Genomic DNA, 23,836 nt, shown 5'->3' with positions numbered 1-23,836 from the left:
CCAGTGCTGATTTTACAAACAATGAGGTCGATGGTTCTGATAAATCAACTTCATTCATGCTGTCTATAAATAAGTAATGTCCCGGCCTGGGAAGAAGCTGGCTCGTGATGTAGTGTTGAGCTTGTTCTGAAAGCTTTGGGAATTTCCATTCTCTTTCATCCATTTCTGGACTAAATTCATTCTGTTTCATTTTCCTAATCAACCTCCACTGCTTTTGTGTTCCACGTCATGCATGCTGGCCAGCACTGAAGTCTGACTTCTCAATGCATTTTGAAACATTTAGAACATTTCATTTGAGCTGCTTGATTAAAAATGATTGGTGGACTGTTACATCTCCTCTGTTGTCTGTCTCTGAGTGGCAAACACCCAGATGTGAAGATCTGAATAGTTATTTTCTCTCAGGTTCCAGAAAAACCACACAAGTTGTGAATCCTCCTCTAGGATGGCACTGCCTACATGAATCTATTGCTGTTGCAGAATGGGACAACAGAGCAGTCATTTGGTGCCAGCCTCCTTCCCCAGTGAGGCTGCAGCACAAGTCAGGATTGGGCATCTTCCCACTAATTCCACTGGAATCTTCAAGCCTGTATGGACAAGGAAGAAGGGAGGTGGTGCCCCTTGCTATGTGGGAGAGATAAGAGCCCAGGGTGAAGAGTATTGCCCTAGAGCAGTCCCTAGAGACAATGGAGGGGTGTCTGGAAAGAGAACATTAAGAAGTGTTTAGATAGCATTCCTCTGACCTGAAACGTTCTCTTGAAAAAGCTTGTCACTGCACAGCCAACCCCAGACTTCCTGAAGCCTTTAATGTTGACTTCCAAAAAACCTTTAATGTTTGACAATGCTCTGGGAGCATTGCAGGAGTGTGGCCGTTCCCCTCCCCTTTTGTGAGATGCCTTCAGTGGGTGTTGGAGTTACAGTCTCCACATTTTCCACTCAGCCACAGAGTTAAAAAAGAATGTAATAAAAAGGCTTGCAAATACAAAAGTCAGGAATGACTGGACTTTAGCCTTAAGAAAGGAATAAAGTACTGCAAGAGTCTTTAAATAATGAGGATAATCAACCAAAGAGAGCTTTAGATGAGCCATTGGGGGATGACAGGTAGGAATAGGAAAGTCATGTTACCTCTGGCTAGATCATTATTGAAACCTAGACCACACTGTCTGGTCACAGCAACTGCTCAACAAAAAATTTGGAAAACAGATGCAAGAATGATTCAAGAACAAGAAAATATGCCTTTTAGGAAGACACTAGATAAGCTTTTTAGAGCAGAATAAATGATGCTATGAATCCTATCTGGCTTTAGAATCACTACATGTCTGTGGCCTAAAGACAAAGCAGCAAATTCCTCACCACCTCATTAGACCCAGGGCTACATGGAGTGAAATCAGCTGAATCCCAGCCCTGGAGGCCTCTGTGCTCCCACCACAGGGAACAGACTGGAAATGTTTTTCAGATATTGTAAATATCAGATGGGCAGAAGTATTTGCTCAGCAGAACACAGATCTCATCCATTGATGAGGTGACAGGAAATGGTGAGGTTTACCCAGAGTCCTTATTTTGGAAACCACTGGCTCTCAGAGGTGTGTGTGTGACTGGTGGTAGATGATTACAGGAGCAATTAAAAGCATTTAGTAAAATTTACATATAAAGTGGGGTATTTAGGCCAATTATAAGGTAAAATAACATGCTTTTGATTGTCTTTTCAGAAGAATGTAGCTAAGCTGTAGGGTTGGGGTAGAACATTGATTTGGCTGTAATCAAATTTTGCTCATCATGAAGGAGGGAGCGGGGGGGGGAACATTCCTTGAGCATCAAGTCACTTGAATTCCTGGAGATGACCCCTATGCATGGAAGTGAAGGAAGGCCAGGCTTGAGTCACAGACCCTCAGTGAGCCAAGGGTCCTGTAACACCAGCTCTAGGTGTTACCACCAGCTCTTACCTGCCCTGGATGTGTTGGCCATGAAATATTGCAGGATTGCCTTTCAGCCAAAGCAAAAGGGGTATTTCCAAAGGCAGCACTGCAAGAGAGCCTTCTGGCTAAAGTAGCAACCAGTCACAGAGCTCAGCTGAGCTGATTGCCATGGATTGGCCTGGATGTCTGTCCTTAAGGTCTTTCTTACTCTTTTCTTTTTCTTTTTTACTGTCTTCCTTTGGTGGCTGCTGGATTGTAACATCCCTAGGGCTTTGATTTGCAGTTTCCAGAGCATTCCCACCTTCAGCTGCAGCAGTGCAACATCTTCTGAAGGGTGGTCTACAGCAACAGAAATTAAGTTTCCCAGACAGTGACACAAACAAAATCAAAGCAGTGTGTGACACCTAATCCCTGAGTTTTATTTTCTCCACCTGGATTAGCTAAAGAAAGATATTCTGAAGAAAAATATTACCCAAAATAGGATTCAGAAATGCACATGAGACATTTAGAAGATGCTCTAAACATATTCACTTTGTTTTCTATGGAATAGTCAAAGGTCCTATTTCTTAAAGCCTGAGATATGTAGTTCCAGTTCAGTTACTTGGATGCCTGACCATTATGGGAACCAAAAGGAATTAGAGATCTGAATATCTTTGATCTAAATGCCTCTGAGGTGTTTTTTGAGTTTCAGTCCTTAGCTGGGACAGGGATCCCCAAATTCCAGCCACAGAGACCCTTATTTAGGAGCTATGCAGTACAAAAAGAAGACAATTTATAAACCAGATTTTTGAAATCACTCTTCCTCAAACAAACTTCTACCAGAACACTCCTCTCCTGTCTGGGGTAAGCTCTAGAGAGCAGAAGACATCTGTAGAGTGGAGGGGAATTCCCAGTTCATTACAGGAGATTTCACAAAACTGCATTTAGGAAGGAAAAATGATACCCAGCGATATAGTCAGTATCCCCAGGGACATCAGCTGCCGGAGAATGGACCACATTCACTGCATAAGCAACTTCACACCACAGAAATTACCCTGAAAGGTGCCTTAGAAAGAACTTGCTGCCCAAGATCTGTCCTTTTGTGCATGTTCTGATTTTATTTTTTTTTCCCAGCTGAAAAAGAAACAGACTTGGGCATTTCTAGTGCCAGCAGGTCACCCAGAACTGCAGTTGTTCTTATATGGGTGGCCATCCCATGGAGTGTTCAAGGTCAGGCTGGATGGGGCACTGAGCAACCTGGTCCAGTGCCAGATATCCCTGCCCATGGCAGGGGGCTGGGGACTAGACTGTCTTTAAAGTCCCTTCCATCCCAGTTGTTTTATCATTTTATGATCAGTCTGTGTTCAGTAACATGCAGCAGGTACATGTAATCATAGTGAGCAGTCAAATACACAGATTAATATTCAGAGTTTGCTGGCTAGGGCAGATGGCCCCTCTGAAAATTTGAGGCTTGAAGCAGACTAATTTTCCCAAAACCATGAGAAAGTCTTCCCACCCAGGCAGGTGCCACTATCCCTGCTTGCTCACAGACTTCTGGCTTCTTTCTCTGAAGCAGCTGGACCTTAATTTGTTGGCAGGAAGGCACTAGAATAAATAGGTTACTTTTCCCATCTGATGTCACGTTAGACACTGCTTGGCTGTTGTGTATTCTGGCTGGTGGTTTCACAGTCTTTGAGTTCTGCAAGCACTTCTTCACTGGCACAGAAAAATTCCCCCTGATGTGCAAATCCACTCTCCCGTGCCACAGCTAAGTGTGTCTGAGATATTTCATCCTAGCGTGGTGTCATACCAGAGATTTATGTGTTGCTCTGCTCCATTAATCAAACTTAAGATGTTCTGAGAGTTCAGCAGACAATTTATGTCCCATTTCTGTCAGTGCAGGCCATGAACATTGCTGCTGTCTGGCTGAAGGGCTCTTCCACGGGTGCAGCTCAGCCCTGAAAAGTTACCAAGCAAAGCACAATGGGAGAAGAGCTTGGCAAAGGTTGGCCACTGACAGGTGGATCTGGAGTAATCTGGGCATCAAGAACATCAGTGAAAACTGTTACATTGTCCCCAGAAACACCAGCTAAGCACAGATTTAAAAACAGAGCTCCCAGCTCAGACACTAGGTCCATCCCACACAATATCCATCTACACCTTGCCCTTCTGCTGTGGTGGTCAAGCTCTGTGTTGAGGTCCATTAGCAGAACCCCAGACACACAGACCTGTGACAAAGCCTTGGAAGTCACCCAAAATAATTATTCAAACTCTAGTAAGCAATACCCAGCTAGTTTATAACCTAGCAGTTATTTTTAAAGCAGTGTTTTACACATTCTGCACTTGGTTAAAACCACCTAGTGATGGGAGGGGAACATCTGCCCTGCTGCATCATCTGATGCAACCCAGACTGGGGAGAAATGAGGGCCAGGACTGTGCAAATATTCAGCCTCATTTTACTACAGCCCCTACTGCACTCAGTGTTAAAGGCCAGGTCGTTTCAGTGCTTGATCAATATATCAATATAGTCAATAAATAACAAGGAGAGTTCATATTTGTCTTGTTACTCCAAGACTGCTCATAAAGTCGAGTTCATGGTCTTGTAAAGGATCCTGCATTACCCCAGTGCCTGGGAAGGAATTCCTCATTGGCTTCCCATAGGCTTGTACACTGAGAAAACAGGAAAAGATAGTAACAGGGTAAGTAAGAGTAAACTGGAATAAAGCCAAAAGTCAGGCCTAGAAATCTAGCAGGGCAATCTCAGCTTATAAATGTGACCCATCAGATGGATACTCCAAATAGACTTTTGCCTGACAGGGGCAGAGTGATAAACTTGTGGTATAAAAACACCATGAAGGTTTCACAGGCAAAAGCCATTTGTTTTCACATCTGTTCTGCCTGTTTGAAAGTGTGGTGGAAATTTTAGCACCAGTACATTAATCTGGACGTCACTGTTTCAAGAGCCAGGGATCATTTGATTTGCCAGTGTGAGCTATTTGGTCCCCACTGCATTTAGAGCCAGGAAAACAAAGACAACACTCAATGTTTAGCCAACAAGGCAGTTTTGCTGGGGTGGTAGTTGCAAATTCAAAGGTGATATGGTCAGGAAGAATATCCTCTGATGATGAGACAGGTTAGGACAATTGACAAGAAGAAAGAAAATATAAAATTTAATGGGCAAAAGAAAAAGCAGAGGAGGGGGAGAAAAAGAGTGAGGGGGATTGAAAAGGAAAGAAAGGGAGAAAAAGAAAGAGAAAAAGTAAAAATATAGGACTGGTGCAATGCAGAAATTCACAGCAGGACCCATAAGGGGCAAGATGCTAGAAGGAAAATAGAAGTGTGATATGTAAGCTGGGTAGATTCAGGATGTATTTTTCCAAGATCCCTTGCAATTCTTATCCCTGGTGTGGGGGAAGAGTAATGGTAGGACACCACCAATCTCTTTATTCCCCCTCAACATTTCCCAGAGGTGACCAAGAGCCAAACTGAACTGCACAAACCATCAATCACTGCTCAGTGTGTGGCTCCACAGACCTGCTGCAAAACATCCACTGTGACTTCATGGACCACAAAGCACAGATAAGAGTCTAAGAGTTATATCCTTCTGGCAAAGCATAGCACACTCGAGGTGGACTGATCCTCTATCCAAACAGCTTATCTCCAAACCATATTAATTACTGGAACACAGCAGCAATTTGTATCTGCACCAGGGCTTTTTGCCAGTGCATCTCTCTCAGTCAGATGCCACCAAGTAAGAAATGGGTCAGCAAAGCTTCACAGCAGAGTAAATTTCAGCACAGTTTTAAGTTTTTTAAGCACTGAAGACATGAGCTGATCTTTGCAAGCAGGACCCAACCCAGTTTGTCTGAGCTCAGGGTGAGCCAGCAGAAGAGGCAGAGCTGGATAACCCTGTCAGCACTGATGTATGGCACATGTCTCTTCATATTCATCAGAAACATCAGCTGACCTGCATCTCCATGTGCCTCACAGCTGTCCTAAGCTTCCCACTTTGGAGGGCTCCATGCAAATGCACCAAGGACTGACAGTGCAACTGCTGTTTGCAGTCCTAGAAACCACGTGTCCTCTAAACACCACCTTGGCCAGCTGTGCATTGCAGCTGGAAAATTGCCTTCAGCTAAGGGTACATCTTCCCACAGCTGGTCCTTGAGAAGAGTAAAATCTGCAGAGCAGGTCTGGCTCCTGCATTTCTTGGCACAAAGGCAGATTGGAGGCTTGCCAAGGTTGCAACTGGGGGGGGGAAAAGCACATTTCACATTTCCCACTGTCTCTGGTGAGCTGTGCTGACCACCTGTAACCCCCACTGCTTCTGAGAAGGCAGCTAAGAAAAGCAGGAGTGCTGCCAGGAACTTTCACAGTTCATACCTCTGCTGGGACATTCTGGGATTCCCTAGACCACAAGAAGTTGAAAACCATGGCACCAGGGAGGATTATTTTAAATTTTTTATTCAAGTCAGGTTGAAGAAAGAGGATGGAGCATCCAGACTGCCTCCTGTTTGTGTCAGTGCCCATCTCCCCACTCTTGTACTTCTTCCCCAAGCTCTTCCACCCTTGGGCATCCATGCCCAATGTCCCTGAGTTCCCCTGGGAGCTGTGCAGAGCTACCTCTGAGGTGAGGAGAGGAAGCTCTCTCCCCTTGCCCACCTCCTCTTCCCGTGCACATCACAAGGCAACCCCAGCAGTGGCTGAGTGCAGCCCATCCTGCTCTCATCAGCAAGTTTGCTCCTCACTGAGCCTTCCAGGACATCAGGTTTGCTCTGTTTATGTGCTGACAACACTACTGTGTCTCTCTGCAATCAAATAAAGCTGCTGAATAGTCAGCCTGTCCAGTCACACTGGCAGAGACTTTCAGTCCAAGGGATTTCAAACAGAACATTGTTCCCAAGTGCAGGAGCTATTAAATTCCATAAATTTGTAGCTGCTTTTCTACTACAAATTTTATCAGAAAAAAAAAATCAGCAAGATACTGGGTGATGTTTTCAAGTCTCTTTTTTTGTCCAAAATAACTATTACTCATTCCCAGCCCTCATTAATTGCAAGTTGTGATCACCTGATGGGCACCAGTCTGAGCCTCTTCCCCCATTCCTGACAAAGCTTTATGTTCATTCCTATGTTCAGCCACTTGTCCTGGTGTTTAAAAAAAGTAATAGTCCATATGCTGCAACAATATCATTATTTTAAGCAACCTTCCTGACAAATGTTTGAAAGCTTCCTGTTGACTAATGGGTGGAACTGGACTGCCCTCCTTTCTTCCCAGTTGAGTAATAATGATTTAAGCAGATTAACTGGTTAACTAAATGTCATTAACCCAGATCATGTCCTTTACACAAAATACCACTGGTTACAGGAATCAGCTAATAATGGGGTTCATCCAAAGGCAATAAGAAAACATTTTTGTCAATGTCAAAATTTGTCACTGGGCTCAAAATGAAGTTCAGTCTGATTTCTGCTAAAGGAGTAAATATGCTGGATGTGATCAGCAAACTAAGCCATGCTTTCTTTCATTTGCAACAGAATGTGGTCAACATCCCTGAAAATATTCAATACTCCCTTCCTGTCCTTCAAATCATCCACCACATAGCCCCAGGTACTCAATACTGCCATTAAACACTTGTGATGGCACAGGGCAGGACAGCTGCACCTTCAGTGACACCCACCAGCCACAGCTGAATGCTTCATCATGTCACAGCCTGGAAGAAATGAAATAATAAAAAACCCTGCCAGTGATCCATGACCACCCCACCCCAATGCCCATGGTGGGGAGGCAGGCATCCATTCAAGTCCAGGATGTTTGGTTGGTGGCAGTAGAGACAGGCAAAGGTCCCTCTGTCTCTGGGATCCCGATGGCAGCAGTGTGTGCAGCTCATCACCCTTGGCTGTGTGTACAGAAATAAGATCTTGACATAACGGGTTTGCTTTTGTTGTGACTTAGGTTGCCTTTAGTTTGGGTAGAATGGATGTGCTTGGTTCAGGATGCCCAATGGGGAACACGTGCTAATGTGTCTGCTGGCATTTTGGGATTAAAACACATCAAAATGAGGCCACTGGCTTGTGAATAAACAACATTTCTTGTTTCTCTCTTCCAGTAACCGTGACTGTGGGAGGACAACAACACTTGCTGGGGCTTTATGACACTGCAGGGCAGGTAAAGGACTGCAAAAGATTTCTCATTTTCCTTTCCTATGGTTTGTTTATTGCTATCATACACTGGAGTTTGTTGTTCATGTTTGTGGATTTTGTTGGGGGTTTTTTCACAAATAATAACAATCAGTTTTGAATTGTAATGGCTGAACTGCTGACCTTCTCCCTTGTGTTTTCACTCTGTTTCAGCAGTAAAGTATATAAACTCATTCCTAAGACTGTGTTTTGCCTAATCAAAAAAAACAAAGCCTGATGAGGCTGTGCAACACCCCATATATCCACCTCCTATGGCAAATACAATGTTTTTTGTAGTCAGTGTTTTTTTACCTTTGCCACATGGTGGCATTGAGGATACAGAGGATAATTCCCATTTTCAAGAGCAGAAAACTGGTATAATTCAGCACCAGTCTATCAGTCACCAGCTGCTGACTTTTTAAGTGGTAACCCAGCGAGGTTTGCATCCATCCCAACATCCCAAAGTTCTTCTCCCAGGACAAGGGTGTCCATTACAAGAGAGTCTGTGTCCCATCTTATCCCATCCCTACTTACATTTAGAATGCTTTTGCTGTTTCCACTGTCCACACTCTAATATGGTGTGATTGCACTCAAAGCTTGAGGAATAATTTGACCCCCTGGAGAGGAGGAGAAATTATTTCTCATTGCTTTGCTAGCAGAAGGGCAGAAGAAAGGGCAGGGAGCAACACATTTTTTGTGGTGAAATTTCCCTTTCCTGACTCCAAATGCTGGTGGGTGACAAAATAAAGAAAGGGACACAGACTGCAGAGAAACCTTGCGAAAAATCATCTGCTGAGAGTGGAGGGAGCAGGTTCCAGGTTCCTCACAGACTGGAATGTTGTAACTCACATCCACCAGCTCCTGCAGTCAGAGCTGACACTGGAGCCAGCAGGAGAGAAAGCAGATTTGGGAACTTGCTTCACTCTCTCTGGGTTCCAGCAGCCCTGGATGCAGGGCCCTGCTTTCACCAGGAGCTCTTCTTGTGTCTGTACTGGTTTTGGCCATGACTGACTGCTATGAAAGGCACCAACAGCACAGAAGGAGACCCTCCTGTCTGCAAAAGGCCCCTGCTTGCAGAATATATGCACTCAGCACTATGCAGAGAGATCAAAAAACCCACACCAGAACAGACTGTCACTTACAGAAAAACCTGCACTCAGCAGAACTGGGGCTTTGATGCTTTGGGTTTCACTTTCTTTAATGTTATTCTTATCATGTTTCTGTAGGCAGAAGCAGTCTTAGCTGGTTTGGTGGCCCTCACAGACCACACATCTTTCCTATCCACATGGTGCAACCAGATGATCCAAAAGCCAATCCCAAAATATAACCCGAGTCATTGCCCCATGTCCAAAGTCTGTTCAGTCTTTTATTCTGTGTTCACAAACTCCGAGCCTGTGTCACGATCCATCAGCCCTGCAAGCCTTTGAGAGCCAGACTGGAGTTATATTCAGTTCCCAGTCAGTTTTCACCCCATGCCTTAATATTCCTACTTGTTTTGTAGGGCTGACAGTTCCACCTGCCACCCATTTCCGCAGCAACACCTCCTCTCATTTGTCCTCCTGAGCCAGAAGGAGCACTCAGCTGTCTCTTTGACAAGTCTCACCCCTCCATCCATTCCTCCACATCATTTTGCCATCCCCTGCTTCAAACTAGACAGTTCACCACCTGCCTCCAAACCTTTTCTCTAACTCACCAAGCTCATGTCCCTTTCAGACCCTGGTCCAGAGGATGTGGCCATCTAGCCAGAGCTCAGAGCGTGAATCAGCCCTTGATGACTAGATTGTCTCCGTGGAGGCTGGAGGGATGATGCTTCCCACATGCTCCAGTTATAACAACAGATCATCTGGGTTGTTTCCTCCCTCCTTCTCCTTGTGCTGTGTGGCTTTCCAAAGGCATCAGTGTGAAGTCATAGCCAGAAATAGCCCTTGACACTGCGATGCTATAAAACATATGCTAATGAAATAACAATTGGAAAATGTACTCCTGCAGCAGGACCCTCTGTCAGCCTGAAGGGAGAGCTGGCAGAGACCCCAGATTTGAGGTATCTGGCTTTCTGTATCCCTAGCACAAACAGTTCTAGGAGGAAAAACTGTGGTCTTTTTGCTGGGCTGGACTCAGGTGCAAAATGTTTTAGCAGAGTGTAAAAGAGATCAACACAGCCACAACATAAAAACAAAAAAAACAACAGTTTTGCTACATTTCTGGGGCCCAAACACTGCTGAGCTGATGGCAGAGATGGAAGAGAGGGAGCAGCACAGCTGATTTCAGCCCTGGCAAGCCACAGGCAGATAACACAGCAAGGCTGGGTCTGGCACTGGCATTCCCAGGCCAAACCAGTGGCCAGGCAGAGTTAACTGGGAAGCCTCCAGCTCCCTAAATAGCAGACAGCACAATGCAAGCATGAGCTGGGAAAATAAATGGATAAATATAAATTATTGATCAGCCACAGCCCAAGCCTGCAAGGACTCATGTCCCTTCCCAAACATAGCAGTCACTCTCTACACCAGCCCTCCCTTCAGTGCCCCATACCCATACAAATGTCCAGCCCCTTTTTTATACTATTTATTAGCTTCAACCATCTCTGAATGAGAAATGACCCTGTGGGGCTGTCCTTTCTAAAGGTCCATTGCAAGGTTTTACAGCCTTCTCCTGGAGAGCAGGTACAGAGAAGAGGTCCTTGTGACGTGGTCTGGAGAATTCTGTGCGTGTACAGGAGCCCAGATCTACTCTTATCCGTGAAATCCCATGTGCCCTGGTGGGAGGTGAGACCTCTGCTATGAGATGTATTGCTGTCCCTGCTTACAACTTATATAATGCTCTGTGCTAATAGCTCAGATCAGGAATGCTCTTCCTGAAAAAGGATTTTCTAGGGATTCGGAAGGAACAAGGAAAATATAATTAAATGCATGCTCCTGTAGCTGTCACAGCCAGGCAGAGTGCTCATGGCTTTAATCTGTAGTTTTAATGGTACAGTAAGTCCCAGCCCCTCTAAATACGCACGTCTGGAATATTGAAACTGGCTAAATTTAGCCAATTTCTTCCCAAAACTCCTAGATGAGGATTCCTTGAGGCTTGCTGCCACCGTGTGGCTCTTTCGGGAGCCTGGCTTGCAGTAGCTAAACCAAAAACACAGAAAGGATCTTTGCCTTGCACCCGGTATCAGCCCGTGGTGGCTGTGTCACAATCAATCTCAGGTTTGATGTTCTGGGTTAAAATAATGTCCCATAATCAAGCCAGGCTTTCCTAACCCACAGCACCCACATAAAACTGTCTCTACAATGCAATTCTCAGATCCCATCACCTTGGCATCTACTTTGTCTCTATTAACCTCTGCTGGGAGCTGGCTGACATCTCCAGAGCTTTGGATAAATCTCCTGTCACTGTCTTTGCTTCCTCATGAACTGCATCACTGGTGTACCCACAAACACCTCTCAGGGGCTTTTTCCTGCTATTCCTTGAATGTAGAGAATCCACTTTCTTGAGAGGTGATAGATCCAAACATTTCTGCTTGTAAATCCTTCCTGAGATCCACACTTTCTATGCCACTGGAAAGACATCATTATGTCAGTTAAAAATACCCTGGTTTTACCCCAAATACTGTGACTATAAGGGCTGGAAGTAGTAAATGAGGATTTACTCTTCCTGTCAAAGTGGGCTTGGGACAATGAACATCCAGTTAGACAAAACAAAACATTTTGTTTGTGTTTTAAGATGCTTTTTTAAACTTTCCTTTCCTGACACAGAGCTAAATTTGGGCTCATGCTTCTTTTCAGAGTAAATAATTAAAGTTTTGAGGATTTTTTTTTTTTTTTTTAGAAAGAGTTGGTGCAAACAGTTTCTGAGTAATTTATTAGTATATTTTGGAAACTAGTGCTGATGCAGAAGTAGTCTGGGTCAATTCATTACTGTATAGTCAGGGAAAAAGAGACTTTAGAAAAGTGATCTTCCAATCTCAATTCACAATTAAGTCCTCACATTTGTTGACCCACTCAAAGCAAGGCAGAAGTAAGGCTGCACTGAAACATCATCTATTCTGGCACACACTGATACAGTCCTGCATCACTTTCTCCTGCAGGACAGACAGCACCTTGCATTATTCCTGCCCCTAATGTGGGTTTTTCCTGCCTAAAATAAATGTTCTCAAGACAGAGAAACAGCACCCAGGAGTCTTTTTTCCACCCTTTTACTAGCTTTATTTCCTTTTATTAACTAGTCTAATCTGCAAAGCAAATCCACACCATTTTCACACAGTTATAACCAAACTGACCAGACTGCAGGGATTTGAGACTTGTCCAGAATACAGAAACTACGAACTCCAGATCTGCATCGCAGTTGGGCTTGACAGCAGCATGTATTATTGTTTCCCACACTCCAACTTTATGTTTCTTTCCCCTTTTTTTAAATTTTGGACCCCCTAAAAAAACCTTAGTACAGATGTATCCCCTCTAAAAAGCATCTGTTTCATTGCACTGAAGTTTTCTAACAGGTTTCATTGAACAGCACCCACCAGACACAGCTACAAATGCTCTCACTGTCAGAAAGAGCCAGGCTGTCCCTTTCACTTGGCTTGCAAAACCTCTGCTTGCTCTCAGCTTCTCAAGCCTACAAACAGACCTGAATTCTTCCTTGAAATTCAGCTATCAAAGCCAGCTAACATATCACAGCTGTGATTCGAGTGTTTGAAAGTTCACCCTCTTCACCACCATCCCATGGAGAAAACACCTCTCCTTCCACCATCCACAGCCTGTGGAAACACAAAATCACCCACAGTGAGTACCCAGGTGCTGCAGGCTGGCTGTGATCTGATTTCTGCTTTCAGGATGAGTGTCTTCTGCAGACTGGCACATTGCTGTGCATCATGCAGGGCTATACAGCATCCCCTTCTGCACCAACCTCTCCACAGATAACACAAACAAAACTTGTTCACACAATCACAGGATGATTGAGGTGGAAGAGACCTTCAAAATCATCTAATCACACACATACCCCAGCAGGGATAGGGACACCTTTCACTAGACCAGGTTGCTCACAGCCCCATCCAGCATGGCTTTGAACACTTCCAGAGATGGGGCATTTTTCAGCTCTTTTTGGTAAAATGCTGATATATCAGCACCCTTGTACTCTGAGGGGAGTTCCCCCCACCTCTCCAGCAGCCACCTGGAGCTTAGAAGTGTGAATGAGTATGGGCAGTGTTGACCACTTCATCACACCCCACTTGCAGCCATCCCCTCCTTGTGACACTCTTGCTGTTCTCCCCTGGCAGGAGGACTACAACCAGCTGAGACCGCTGTCCTACCCCAACACAGATGTGTTCTTGATCTGCTTCTCGGTGGTGAATCCTGCCTCCTACCACAACGTGCAGGAGGAGTGGGTGCCCGAGCTGAAGGTCTGCATGCCCAACGTGCCTTACGTCCTCATAGGAACTCAGGTAAAGCTTCTCCCAGGCTTTTACCTGGGCTCTCTGGAAAGCTTTCCTATTTAACTCATGGGAAATTCAACCAGATTTTTCCCATTATAGGAAAACTCAGGGACAGGGAATGGAAGCCAACATGCAAGTGTACAGACTAGCAAAGCTCATCCCATCTTTTTATTCAAATGTATGTTAATGTGGCAACAAGTCATAAATACCTATAGGGAGAAAAGTTGTCGTACAGGTCTCTAATGAGGAGAAAAAAAACATCAAACTTTGTGGCTAGAAGCTGAAGATAAACTTCAAACTAAATTTTAAGAATGGGAGTAATTAGCCAAATGACATGGGAAGGAAGTGGCCTTCCTTCATGCTTTTACATCAACATTACAACTGGTGACTCACCATCCTGTTTGTATTACAGTGATTGTCAGACTGAATGATCAAACCTCTTCATTTTGGCCTTAAAATTTATGAATCTGTCAATCAAATAAAAATGCCTTAAATATGGGTTTGTTACCAAGACACAAAGTGGATAGAGACTGTGAGGGTAGGGATCCAACCACATGGAAAATGTCAGAGCACTGGACAGTAACCTAAGTCAAATTAGAGAACAAATAAAATTCTGGTCAAAACCAAAATCTTCATGCCACAGGAAAGGCAAATAATTCAAACACTGTTTTCTACATTGGGATCATCTAAAACACCCATTTAAAAATAAAAGCATTATCCTTTGGATCACACAGTCTGAAAATGGACAGGTTTGAAATGCCTTACTCTGATGTCTTCCATGGAAATAAAGGATTTGGTTTCAAGTCAGACTGAGCTGTGTCTGGCCTGTCAGGCTGGGGTTTGGGTGATGAAGTGCAGGGTTGCAGTAGCTTCCCCTACCAGTGGGGCTCCTTCCTGAAGCAGACCCATCTGAGCACCTGCAAAGGAGAACTAATTCATGGTAAACTGGAAAAAAAAAAAAAAAAAAAAAGAAAGAAAGAAAGAAAAGGTAAGTAAATATGAAATTAATTTCTGAAGTATTACTTGAGTAGAGAGTGATACATATGCCCTGATGTGGGTCTGTAAAGCCATAAATATCAGCCTCAAGAATTACAGCACAGATTTTGTGTATTTTCCGCTAGATTGACCTCCGGGATGATCCCAAGACTTTGGCACGGCTGCTTTACATGAAGGAGAAACCACTCACCTATGAGCATGGAGTGAAGCTGGCAAAGGAGGTAACAGCTTCTCCTGATGCCATGTGAAGCTGACTGATCTCAGCTTTCCACCAGGTTTCTTTCATTCAAGGCTCCTCCAAAGCCCATTGGTGCCAGACAGAAATTAAAGCCTCTGTTCAAGCAGGCTGGACCCAGGCACACATGGTGACCCCTGAGCCTGCACTTCTGTTGCAATATCAGTGGAAACATAGAATACCCTGAGTGGGAAGAGACCCAAAAGGGTCAACAAGTCCAGCTCCTGGGCATTCACAAGATAATCCCAAAAATCACACCATGGGTCAGAGAGAATTGCCCAAACACTTCTGATCTCTGGCAGGTGGCATGACCAAGCTCTAAGAAAAGCATTGAGGAACACAGGGCAGCAGGTGGTAAATGGGCATCAAAACAGATTTTACTGCCTATTTTATCTAAGTCAGGAGTTTCTTGCTCAGGGTTCTGCCAGGAGATGCATGTGGCAAACCCCTCTCTGAAGCCAAGCCACCTCCTGTCACACTCCTCCCTGTCCCTTACAAAAGCACAGACAACTGGATTCCCACTTATCCCTTGCACTTCAGGCAGCAGAGAAGGTGCTCCCAAAGTTTATGTGGTATTGTACATTTCTCCTGGAAAGGTAGGGGGTCAGAAGAACTCCCCAAGCCCTGGGATGCAGAATTCTGGATCCTGGCCTTGTCCCCTTATATGCTGCAGTTTCTATTATTGTCCCTGGCTCTCAAAATAAGAGCATCCATGAGCAGAACAAGCTGAATAAGCCACAAGGTTGCTGGATAAGCTGAGGCTGCTTTCCCAGGCCTCTGTGGGTGTTTGTATCATGCCAGCATACCCGGGAGACTCCTATCTCAAAATGATGCTTCCCCATTCCCAGAAAACAGCTAGAAGCCCTCCCCAGGTAGCAGCTCCCTGGCATTAGAGGAGGCAGGACACAAGAGTGACAGTTCAGGGGAGGAGAGCCAAGTGTGTGAAGGGGCTCAGCTACAACCCAGCATTTCCTTGAAGCCTCCCCAGCTGCACAGGCAGGAGGCCAAGCTCCTGGTCCAGCACTCAAACATGGATGCAGCCCCCCTCTGTCTGGAGGGTCATGCAGGGAATTCCTGCAGCCCGTTCACCCCCATGTGGTGAGATACTCATGTTGATGCTGATTCCTGCTCTCTTGCCCAGGATGACCACATGAGCTTGTCCCTTCATCCCACAGGCAGCCAGACACAAAACAGAGAAATGGTCTGACCCCTTTCTAAATGTAGAAAGCTGCTGGAACAGCATCACCCTGTCTCTCTAACAAGTGTCCGCTCACTCTCATTTTCCCTCTTTCAGATTGGAGCCCAGTGCTATCTGGAGTGCTCAGCCCTCACACAGAAAGGCCTTAAGACTGTCTTTGATGAGGCAATCATGACCATTTTCCACCCCAAGAAGAAGAAGAAGCGCTGTGCAAAGTGCCACAGATGCTGCACCCTGGTGTGACATGCCCTGGGAAGCAGAGCCAGCTGATTTCAGTGAAACCAAGCAGGTTAGAAAGGAAATGAAGGTCACTTGCAACTGAAACAGGGAACAAGACCAGAACAGGGTCCTTCTAACCCAAATATAGGAGCTCTCCGTTCTGTGAAACCTCCAAGCTGTATCACCCTTGGCCAACTCCTGTCTCTGTGCTTTCCTAACCCTCCAGAGCTGTTTTGCAGCCTGTTCCCACTGCTGCAGACTGCACCAACAGAAACCAGGATGCCTGCCTGGCTCCCCACCTTAGGAATAAGGTGAACGTGGCTTGTGACAAAGCAAAGAGCTCAAGACAGCAAAAGAAGAAGGAGAAACTCCTTTTGTGGCCTTAAGTAAGAACTGATCAAAATTAGGAATTTGCAGACCTTAGGAATTGAATCTGAATTGACTGAAAGCACATGGAGATCTGTAGAAATATGATATGTAAGACATACACTATAGGTAGGATGTACTTTAAAATTGCTTCTCTTTTATAAGACTTGCTAGTTCAGGAGATACTTTAGTTTCTTCAAACCACATGGAAGCAAAGGTGGAGTGATTCCAGTTTGTTTTCACGTAATGGTGAAACTTCACAGCACCAGGATGTTGCTGCACCCAAGCTAACAAAACAGATCAACATTTACCTCCAGACTTAAGGAATGTTCTTACAACTAAAAAAAAAATGCAAATAACTGTATTTTTACAGAGGAATGTTCAGGCTGAGCCATGTTTCCATAAGCTGGGAAAGGAAGTACAGAGTTGTAGCATTAATGTACTGAAACAAAGAAAATCTGCCACCAAAGAATATCACCCTAGACAAGAAATAGCAGCATGGAACAATCTCTCTTCCAACTGAGAACAAGAACGAGACACATTGCCATGGCAACTGAGAATTTACCTTACAGATCAGCTGGATTTCTACATCTCACCCAACAGCCAAGTATAGAAAAAAAAAATTAAATAAAGCCAAAGGTCATACTGACTTTAAGTGCTTTGAGGTGATCCAATTGCCTTAAAATTATCCTTTTTTTATAAAGTGTTTCTGTAAAAAAACCTCATCAAAATGGAGTTGAGAACTTGTTGACTTCTTGTAGCTTCCCTCCTCCCATTCATTTCTTCTCTTTCTGCTGCCATTTTTCCATCTTCACGGAGAGTGCTGCTCCAGCAGCAGCGTGGCTGCAGTCCTCAGGAGCAGACTTTTCCAGGAGCAGCAGATGACGGCTGCAGCAGCAGCACAGAGATGGGAAGTCCAGCCCATAGGGGAAGGGGAGCTCCTGTGATCTCCCCTTGCTGCTGGGGAAATTGTGCCTTTTCACTAAAGCCTCTCCCGGGATCCTGCAGCTTTGCACATCACAGCGACACTGGCACTCAGAGGTGAACTCAAAGGGCCTCTTGTTACTGCTCTGCCTCTGGGTACCCTGGCAGTGCCACCAGACTGTCTTGTCATGGATTTCATTCCCCAAGGAGGAAATCACAGCACTGGCACACACAGATTTGAAGATGTAATTCCTTGCAAAAGCTGTGTCTGTAGCCAGCGTGCCCAGAAGTGCCGGGAGGGAGCAAGCAACAGCAGCGCATCCTCCCAGGCCGGGGCACAGGCCCTGCTCCCCTCTGCACCATTCCAGGAGGCTGGCAGCCTTCTCCTCTTGGGAAGCACAGTGTCCTGACTGAGAACACACCAGACAAACCAGGGAACTCCAGCCCTGGTGCTGCCCAGAGCGATGAGTGACTGCAGCAGGACCATGGGAAGGGCAGCCAGGGCACATGGAAGGGACTGGGCCTGGTGCAGTGCCCAGTCCTGCATCAGGGCCAGGCTTATGGATCTGAGCCCCCGCTCCAGCACACGTTCCATTTCATACAATTGTAGAATGGTTTGGGCTGGAAGGGACCTCAGAGATCATCCAATTCCAGCCCCCGTTTTACCATGGACAGCTACAGAAACCAGCTCTGACACCCCAAAACATTTCTGGGTAGAAGTCAAGAGTTCTCTCTGACAAAATCCATCAGACTCGATGCAAATGCTTTGCTTTTTTTTCATCCAGTGGCTTCCCCTCGCCGTCCCTTTCCCCTTGCTCACAAACATGGATGAAAACACAGCTGTGCCCTACCTGAGACAAACAAGTTCTCCTCATTGCTGGTGACTTTTTGTGCATATTTTCTGTTTTATTATGTCCCAGGCATTTAGGTCAGATGGCCTGGCTGAGGGTGAGGCACAGGGGTCCATGCCATGCCACAGAGTTTGTGTCCATCCCCAGGCACAGCAGTCAGTGTTCACCTCAACAGGACACTACCAGCTGAACCATAAAGTGTAAAAATATATTAGAGGAGTATGAGGAGAATGAGGCATGGATTAAATAAATTAGTATTTAGGCTTACAACATGACTGGAAGCCCACTGAAACTACAACCAAAAAAAAAAAAAGCATTTAACAGATTTCAGGGAAATTATATCTGCACTGTGCTGCCTTTTATTTCAGTGAAAGTTAATTAGGATTATTGTTTTAGCTCATGTAGGTTGCTGGAGAGTAATGTATGAGTCTCTGGTGGAAGAAGGTGAAGTCTGGTTTAGCTGAAACACGATGCAAATGCTCAGGTTGGAGCTGCCTGGTTCTCTTAGACCTTAAAAATGTGGAAATAGAGGAAATAGAAAATCCAGGGTGACAGCTGAGCTCATCCTAACGTAACAAGCACACTGGAAAAGTGAAATGGAGCACCCTGGCATGCATCAGGGAAAGCCACAAACAATCAAATTGATTTTTTGCGTGCCACTCAGTACCAGGGGCGATTGTTAATCTTAATGGAATGACATAGGATTGGCAGTAAAATCAAAAATCAAGTGGGAAGTTGTAGCATTAATGTAACTGCAGTGGTTTGAGGGAAATTAACTACAAAACATATGGTGATGGAGAAGCTAAAATGCTAAAATATCCTAATGTGTTAAACTACAACATCCTAAACAAATCCTTGCATAGAGGAAGCAGATAGAAAAATCTTAATATACGTACAAAAAATGTTAAGGCTAAGCAGGGGTTTCTTTGCACTTACAAAATGGAGCATGTCAAGCTTGTGAGGCAGAAAAATGTCAAGTTTTTCAAACTAATCTTGACCAAAATTTGAATTCTGGGACCTGCAAGAGAGGGAGAGTGGTCACAATCCACTGAGAAATGGCCTCTGCACTCCATTTACTTTAATTTTTTTTCAGCAAAAATAAATGCTTTTTGAAAAGCCATGTTTAATGCAGGTCCCATAAACATTATTCCTGAATTAGGTTATGTACATAGACATGTCTATGAAATGTGGAAATTTCTCAAGGATCTGCCCTGTTACACTACTTTTTGGGGAGGCAGGGACAGCACAGCCAAGAGGCTTTAGAAAGGGATTGTAGGCAGACGTAAGGAAAGTCATTGACTATCTGGCAAGTCATACTTAATGCCTTTTTTAAAAGCAACAGATGGTGTGTGAACAGGCAGCAAAGCTTATTTTCAGAAAAAACCACAACACCAGACATAGTGCAAGTGCAGGCATAAGGCCACAGATATAAACTTCAAGTTATTTTCGAGCACCATTTGTAATAAGGAAAGAAAATCGATAAAGGACTGCCAGGTGAAAGGAGATGGGTTTACTCACTGTGAGATGAGCTAGAAATCAGATCCCAATTTCACCTTAAAAGGAACACTGTTAAGGAGAGTCATAAAGGTTAGAAAACATCCCTGGAACTTATTTGACAACGTCCCCTTAATGCAGCTGATGTCAAAGCCTTTCCTGACAGACCTGCCTTTGCTAATAGTCTGCTGTCATTTCAAAAGCACTCACAACTTATGGGAAGCTTGCTGGATCCTGTAAAACCCATCTCCTTTGGCCTCTTCTGAAACCTTCCTGTTCTACCAAGAGTTCTTAACCTGAAGCTGCAGTTCCAAACAGAGTTCCCAAAGTATTTTCATGCAAACCCCTGCAAGGAGATATTAGAGGTACTTGAGAGAGATCTCAATTCATCAGAGTTGCTGTCACATCACCTACAGATGTCTGTGCCTTTCAGTGCCCTGTGAAAACACCAGGACAGTGGAACTGGGACAGTCCTGCCACCTCCAGCATGACTTGAAGGAGGCCCCATAAAACTCACAGTTTTTGCCTCCTAGAACTCTGAAAAGTTGGGGAGAAGGCAGAAGCAAGGCTCTATCCCCACTCAGGTCCATTCTCATTTGTTCAACTGGATATACACCCTGTGTACGTATAGAATTCACCCAAGTCCAGTATGACAATCAAAACAATCATTTCAGCAGCTGACGTTGACATTTCTCACCTTTTTTCTCTTTCGCAGCACTCAAAGCATTCAAAATAGACACAGAATTAAATATAGCACTGCATCCTAATAGGAAATAAAGTTATTCCAAATACTTTGATTAAAGGGACAGATTTTGGCAGTCTTCCTCATACTGAAGAGCATCTCACTTTACAAGGAACTGTCTCCAAGTTGTTCATGTCTCATTCAGTCCCACTGGCACTGCTCAAGTCATGAGGGAGGCTGATTGGTGATCAATCCTTGTAGTTTAATTACCAGAGAACATCTTCCAGCAGCTCTAGTGTTGGTGGCCTGTGTTCTTTTGAATACCTTCATGAATGGTGACTCAATCACTTCCCTGGGAAGCCTGTCTCTCCCTTTAATTCATATATGAAAGATGCCCATCTGCTTTATACCGTGCTTAGTGCCCACGACCTTTCCCTGTATCTTTTTTCACCAAGTGACACAGCAAATACCTCATGACTCACCACACAGAAACCTCATCTGGATTAAAAATAATTTGCAGTGGCATCAATCTGTCTCAGGCCAGAATTGTTTAAAAGCACATTTGTCTTTTCCAACAAAGCAATCCATATGCTCGTGTTGGCCCAGGGACCATTTGTTAAGCAAAGAGGTAGAATGTAGGAATCTGGCTGCACATGCCTTTCTCCATGTATTTTCTTTTTCCCTGAGGAGGACCTGTAATGTTGTTTTATCCTACATTAAAAAAGGAAAGTCTGGAAATAACAGAACATTTTGTTGGTTCACAACTCTATAGGACTGGAGGAGCATCTGCTGTGACAGGAGGTGAGCATGGAGTGACCTACGTCAGATAACTTCTAGACACGTTTGAGCTCTTTGCAAAAATGAAGACAAATTTCCACTATGAATGTTTATTTTCCTCTTCATGAATAAAGACCATCTGAAAGCAGGAAAAAGCCTCCCACTGATTTCGGTAGTGGCTTGTGATCTCAGCTGTCTTCACCTATCAAAACAAAACAGGAATAGAAATATTTTTGCATCCAAAAGTCAGGACAAAATCACCAATTAGAAGTCATGAATGCAACAGAATCACTTCTGCTTCAGGGGGGAGCTGCAAAATTAGGGCCCAGAGCCACAATGAATCAGTTTGAGCCTAAACCTTAAATTTAATTTTAAGATGTTAAGGGGACACCCATAACTAGAACAACAGCAAAAAAATCTTCAAATTCTGTTTTCTTTGTTTCAATTAAAGCTGTCAGAAACATGGGAACAAAAATCTATTCTCTTGGGCGGTTCCAGGAACCACACCATAACAGCAAAAAGAGTCAGAAGTTCATTGTAAGAGGAAAATTAGTTCAGAAACCCAGAGCAACAAGCAAAAAAACATGTGAACTGCTGTCAGTGGTGAAAAATCTCTTTAACTTTGAAAATATGGATCCCCATCCCTTTCCACATTTTACAGACCATAATGCAGCATTTGGCTGCTCCTAACTATAATGGTAGGGTGGGATTTTCAAAGATGCTCTGTGGTGGCTTCATTTCAGTTCTCATGGAGGCAATGGAAAATTTCAGTGGGGTCCACACATGACTAATGTGGAAAATGTTTGAGAGTCTTTATATTTCTTCCTTTCCTGACCTTTTATTTTGGCTGACCAAGCTTTGAGCACACAGATACACCGAGCTAGGTCCAAGAATCTTTTATACCTTCAGGCTGCTGGTTAAGGACTCCTGAAAGGAGCTGGGGCATCCAAAGACTTTGCTGGTCTCACCTTTGGAGGCTGGATCTGAAACACCTCATTTCAACCACAACTGAGCTGAGGATGAAAGTGGTTACATTAACAGAGTATATTCAAGACATACGGTTATCTTTGCTTAAAGACCATAAACTCATTGCTGTCACTTAATTTCATCTCATCCCATTCAGGACACAAGGTTTGATATGGTTTTGGTGAAGGTCAGTTTGAGCCCTCACTGATACCAACTCTAGTGAATTTTGATTTTGATTGGATTTAATGAATTCAGAGTAAACAGTTGTCACAAGTCTACAGCTTCCAGATCTTCCAACACAACATTTGTTTGTATTGATAACATGTAGAAAAATTTGTCTGATGTCTGTCAAAGTAGATTGTGGGTAAATCCTATCCAGAGTGTGGCTATCATGTTGTCTCTCTCAGTACTTTTCCCCTGAATAGGCAGCTGCTCTAACTGCATCACAGACCTGGCAAGCACTGAATTGCCCTGTCAGCATGGAGAAAATGAGCCTGAATTCTCCCCACACTTGTAAATGTTAGTTCACTAATAAGCAATAACAAAAAGTTATGTGAGAGAGGAAAGACACTGGCAAAGTCTTCTTCACTCATGAGCAAAAGTGACCCAAGCCCTGGGTGACAGGTGGGAAATGCTACAGAGGAAGACATGGTATGGTGGTCCTGATGCCCCAAAAAATATGGATTGGGGCTGGTGAATGGGCTGGGAAGTGCCTCTGTGGAGTCACCCCTGGGTACCAGGGGCTCAGCAGCACCTCGAGACTGGGAGGAATTCTCTGCAGAGAAGAGAGGCAGTGCAAGGATAACTGATTCCAGTTTAATATGTCATGATGTTGATGCACTTACACAAATACGAGAATTTCACTGCACAGAGGTTCTCTGATCCCCCAAGAACACAAAGACAAGGACATTTCATTCCTTTCTTTTTGTGCTTACCTAACAGTAATGCTTAAAATTATTCCTTAAGAAATGCTTAAAACTAACAGTTCAACAGGTTATTCTGTTTGAGTTTGTGAAGCAGATGTAATGACCTCAACACAAATCAGGACCTAACTCATCAGCAGTCAGGTCTTAGCATGTTAGGAGAAAAAAAATCACTTACTTGATGTGTGCAACTGAATTTTTCTCTCTTAAAAGTTGCTGTGTGCAATATTGCTGGAATATGGGGCTGGTGAAACCAAAGGATGGGCACTAAAACAGTATGTCTGACCTTTGAGTGGTATGCCTTTTTTTCAAAGATTAACCAAATCTTCAGAATTCAAAGCAAAACAATTTCAAACCAAGGAAATTCAGTTTTCAAGCAAATGTGTTCTGCATAGTTTAAAAATCATGTAAACATTATTAATTTCCTATTTACAGCACATAATTCTGTACTCTTTTGTTTATCATCTTTTAAACATGTAATTACTGTATATTGCAATGCACATTAATATCATTTATTGTACATAGTTTATTTTAACAAAATAAATGTATTGCAAAGTATTTTGACAGCATCCTTTTGGGGACGTGTGCTTTTATGTTTATTTTCCCAGATGTTAATGCACCTTGTAGGAGATTTCAGGTAGGAAAAACACCAACCAACACACTGGCAAGGGAGATGAAGAGCTGTGCACCCTCTGGTCCAGCAGCCAGGGCAGGTGGAGT

At 44.1% G+C, this 23,836-nt stretch overlaps 1 protein-coding gene across 1 annotated transcript in view; it reads left to right on the top strand.

The window, feature by feature from the left end:
* The window catches only part of RHOJ (ras homolog family member J), a 60,973-nt gene extending 37,288 nt beyond the window's left edge, over positions 1-23,685 (top strand). The window contains exons 2-5 of the mRNA XM_023927379.2: positions 7,997-8,055; positions 13,330-13,494; positions 14,607-14,702; positions 16,011-23,685. Coding sequence (XP_023783147.1) covers positions 7,997-8,055; positions 13,330-13,494; positions 14,607-14,702; positions 16,011-16,157 — 467 coding nt within the window. The 3' untranslated portion in view covers positions 16,158-23,685. The remainder of the gene's footprint in view (positions 1-7,996; positions 8,056-13,329; positions 13,495-14,606; positions 14,703-16,010) is intronic.
* Positions 23,686-23,836: the final 151 nt, after the last annotated feature.

Source organism: Cyanistes caeruleus, chromosome 6 (genome assembly GCF_971803275.1).
Source record: "Cyanistes caeruleus chromosome 6, bCyaCae1.hap1.1, whole genome shotgun sequence".
In the NCBI taxonomy this organism is placed as follows: domain Eukaryota; kingdom Metazoa; phylum Chordata; class Aves; order Passeriformes; family Paridae; genus Cyanistes; species Cyanistes caeruleus.
This window is presented reverse-complemented; position numbering and strand designations above follow the sequence as displayed.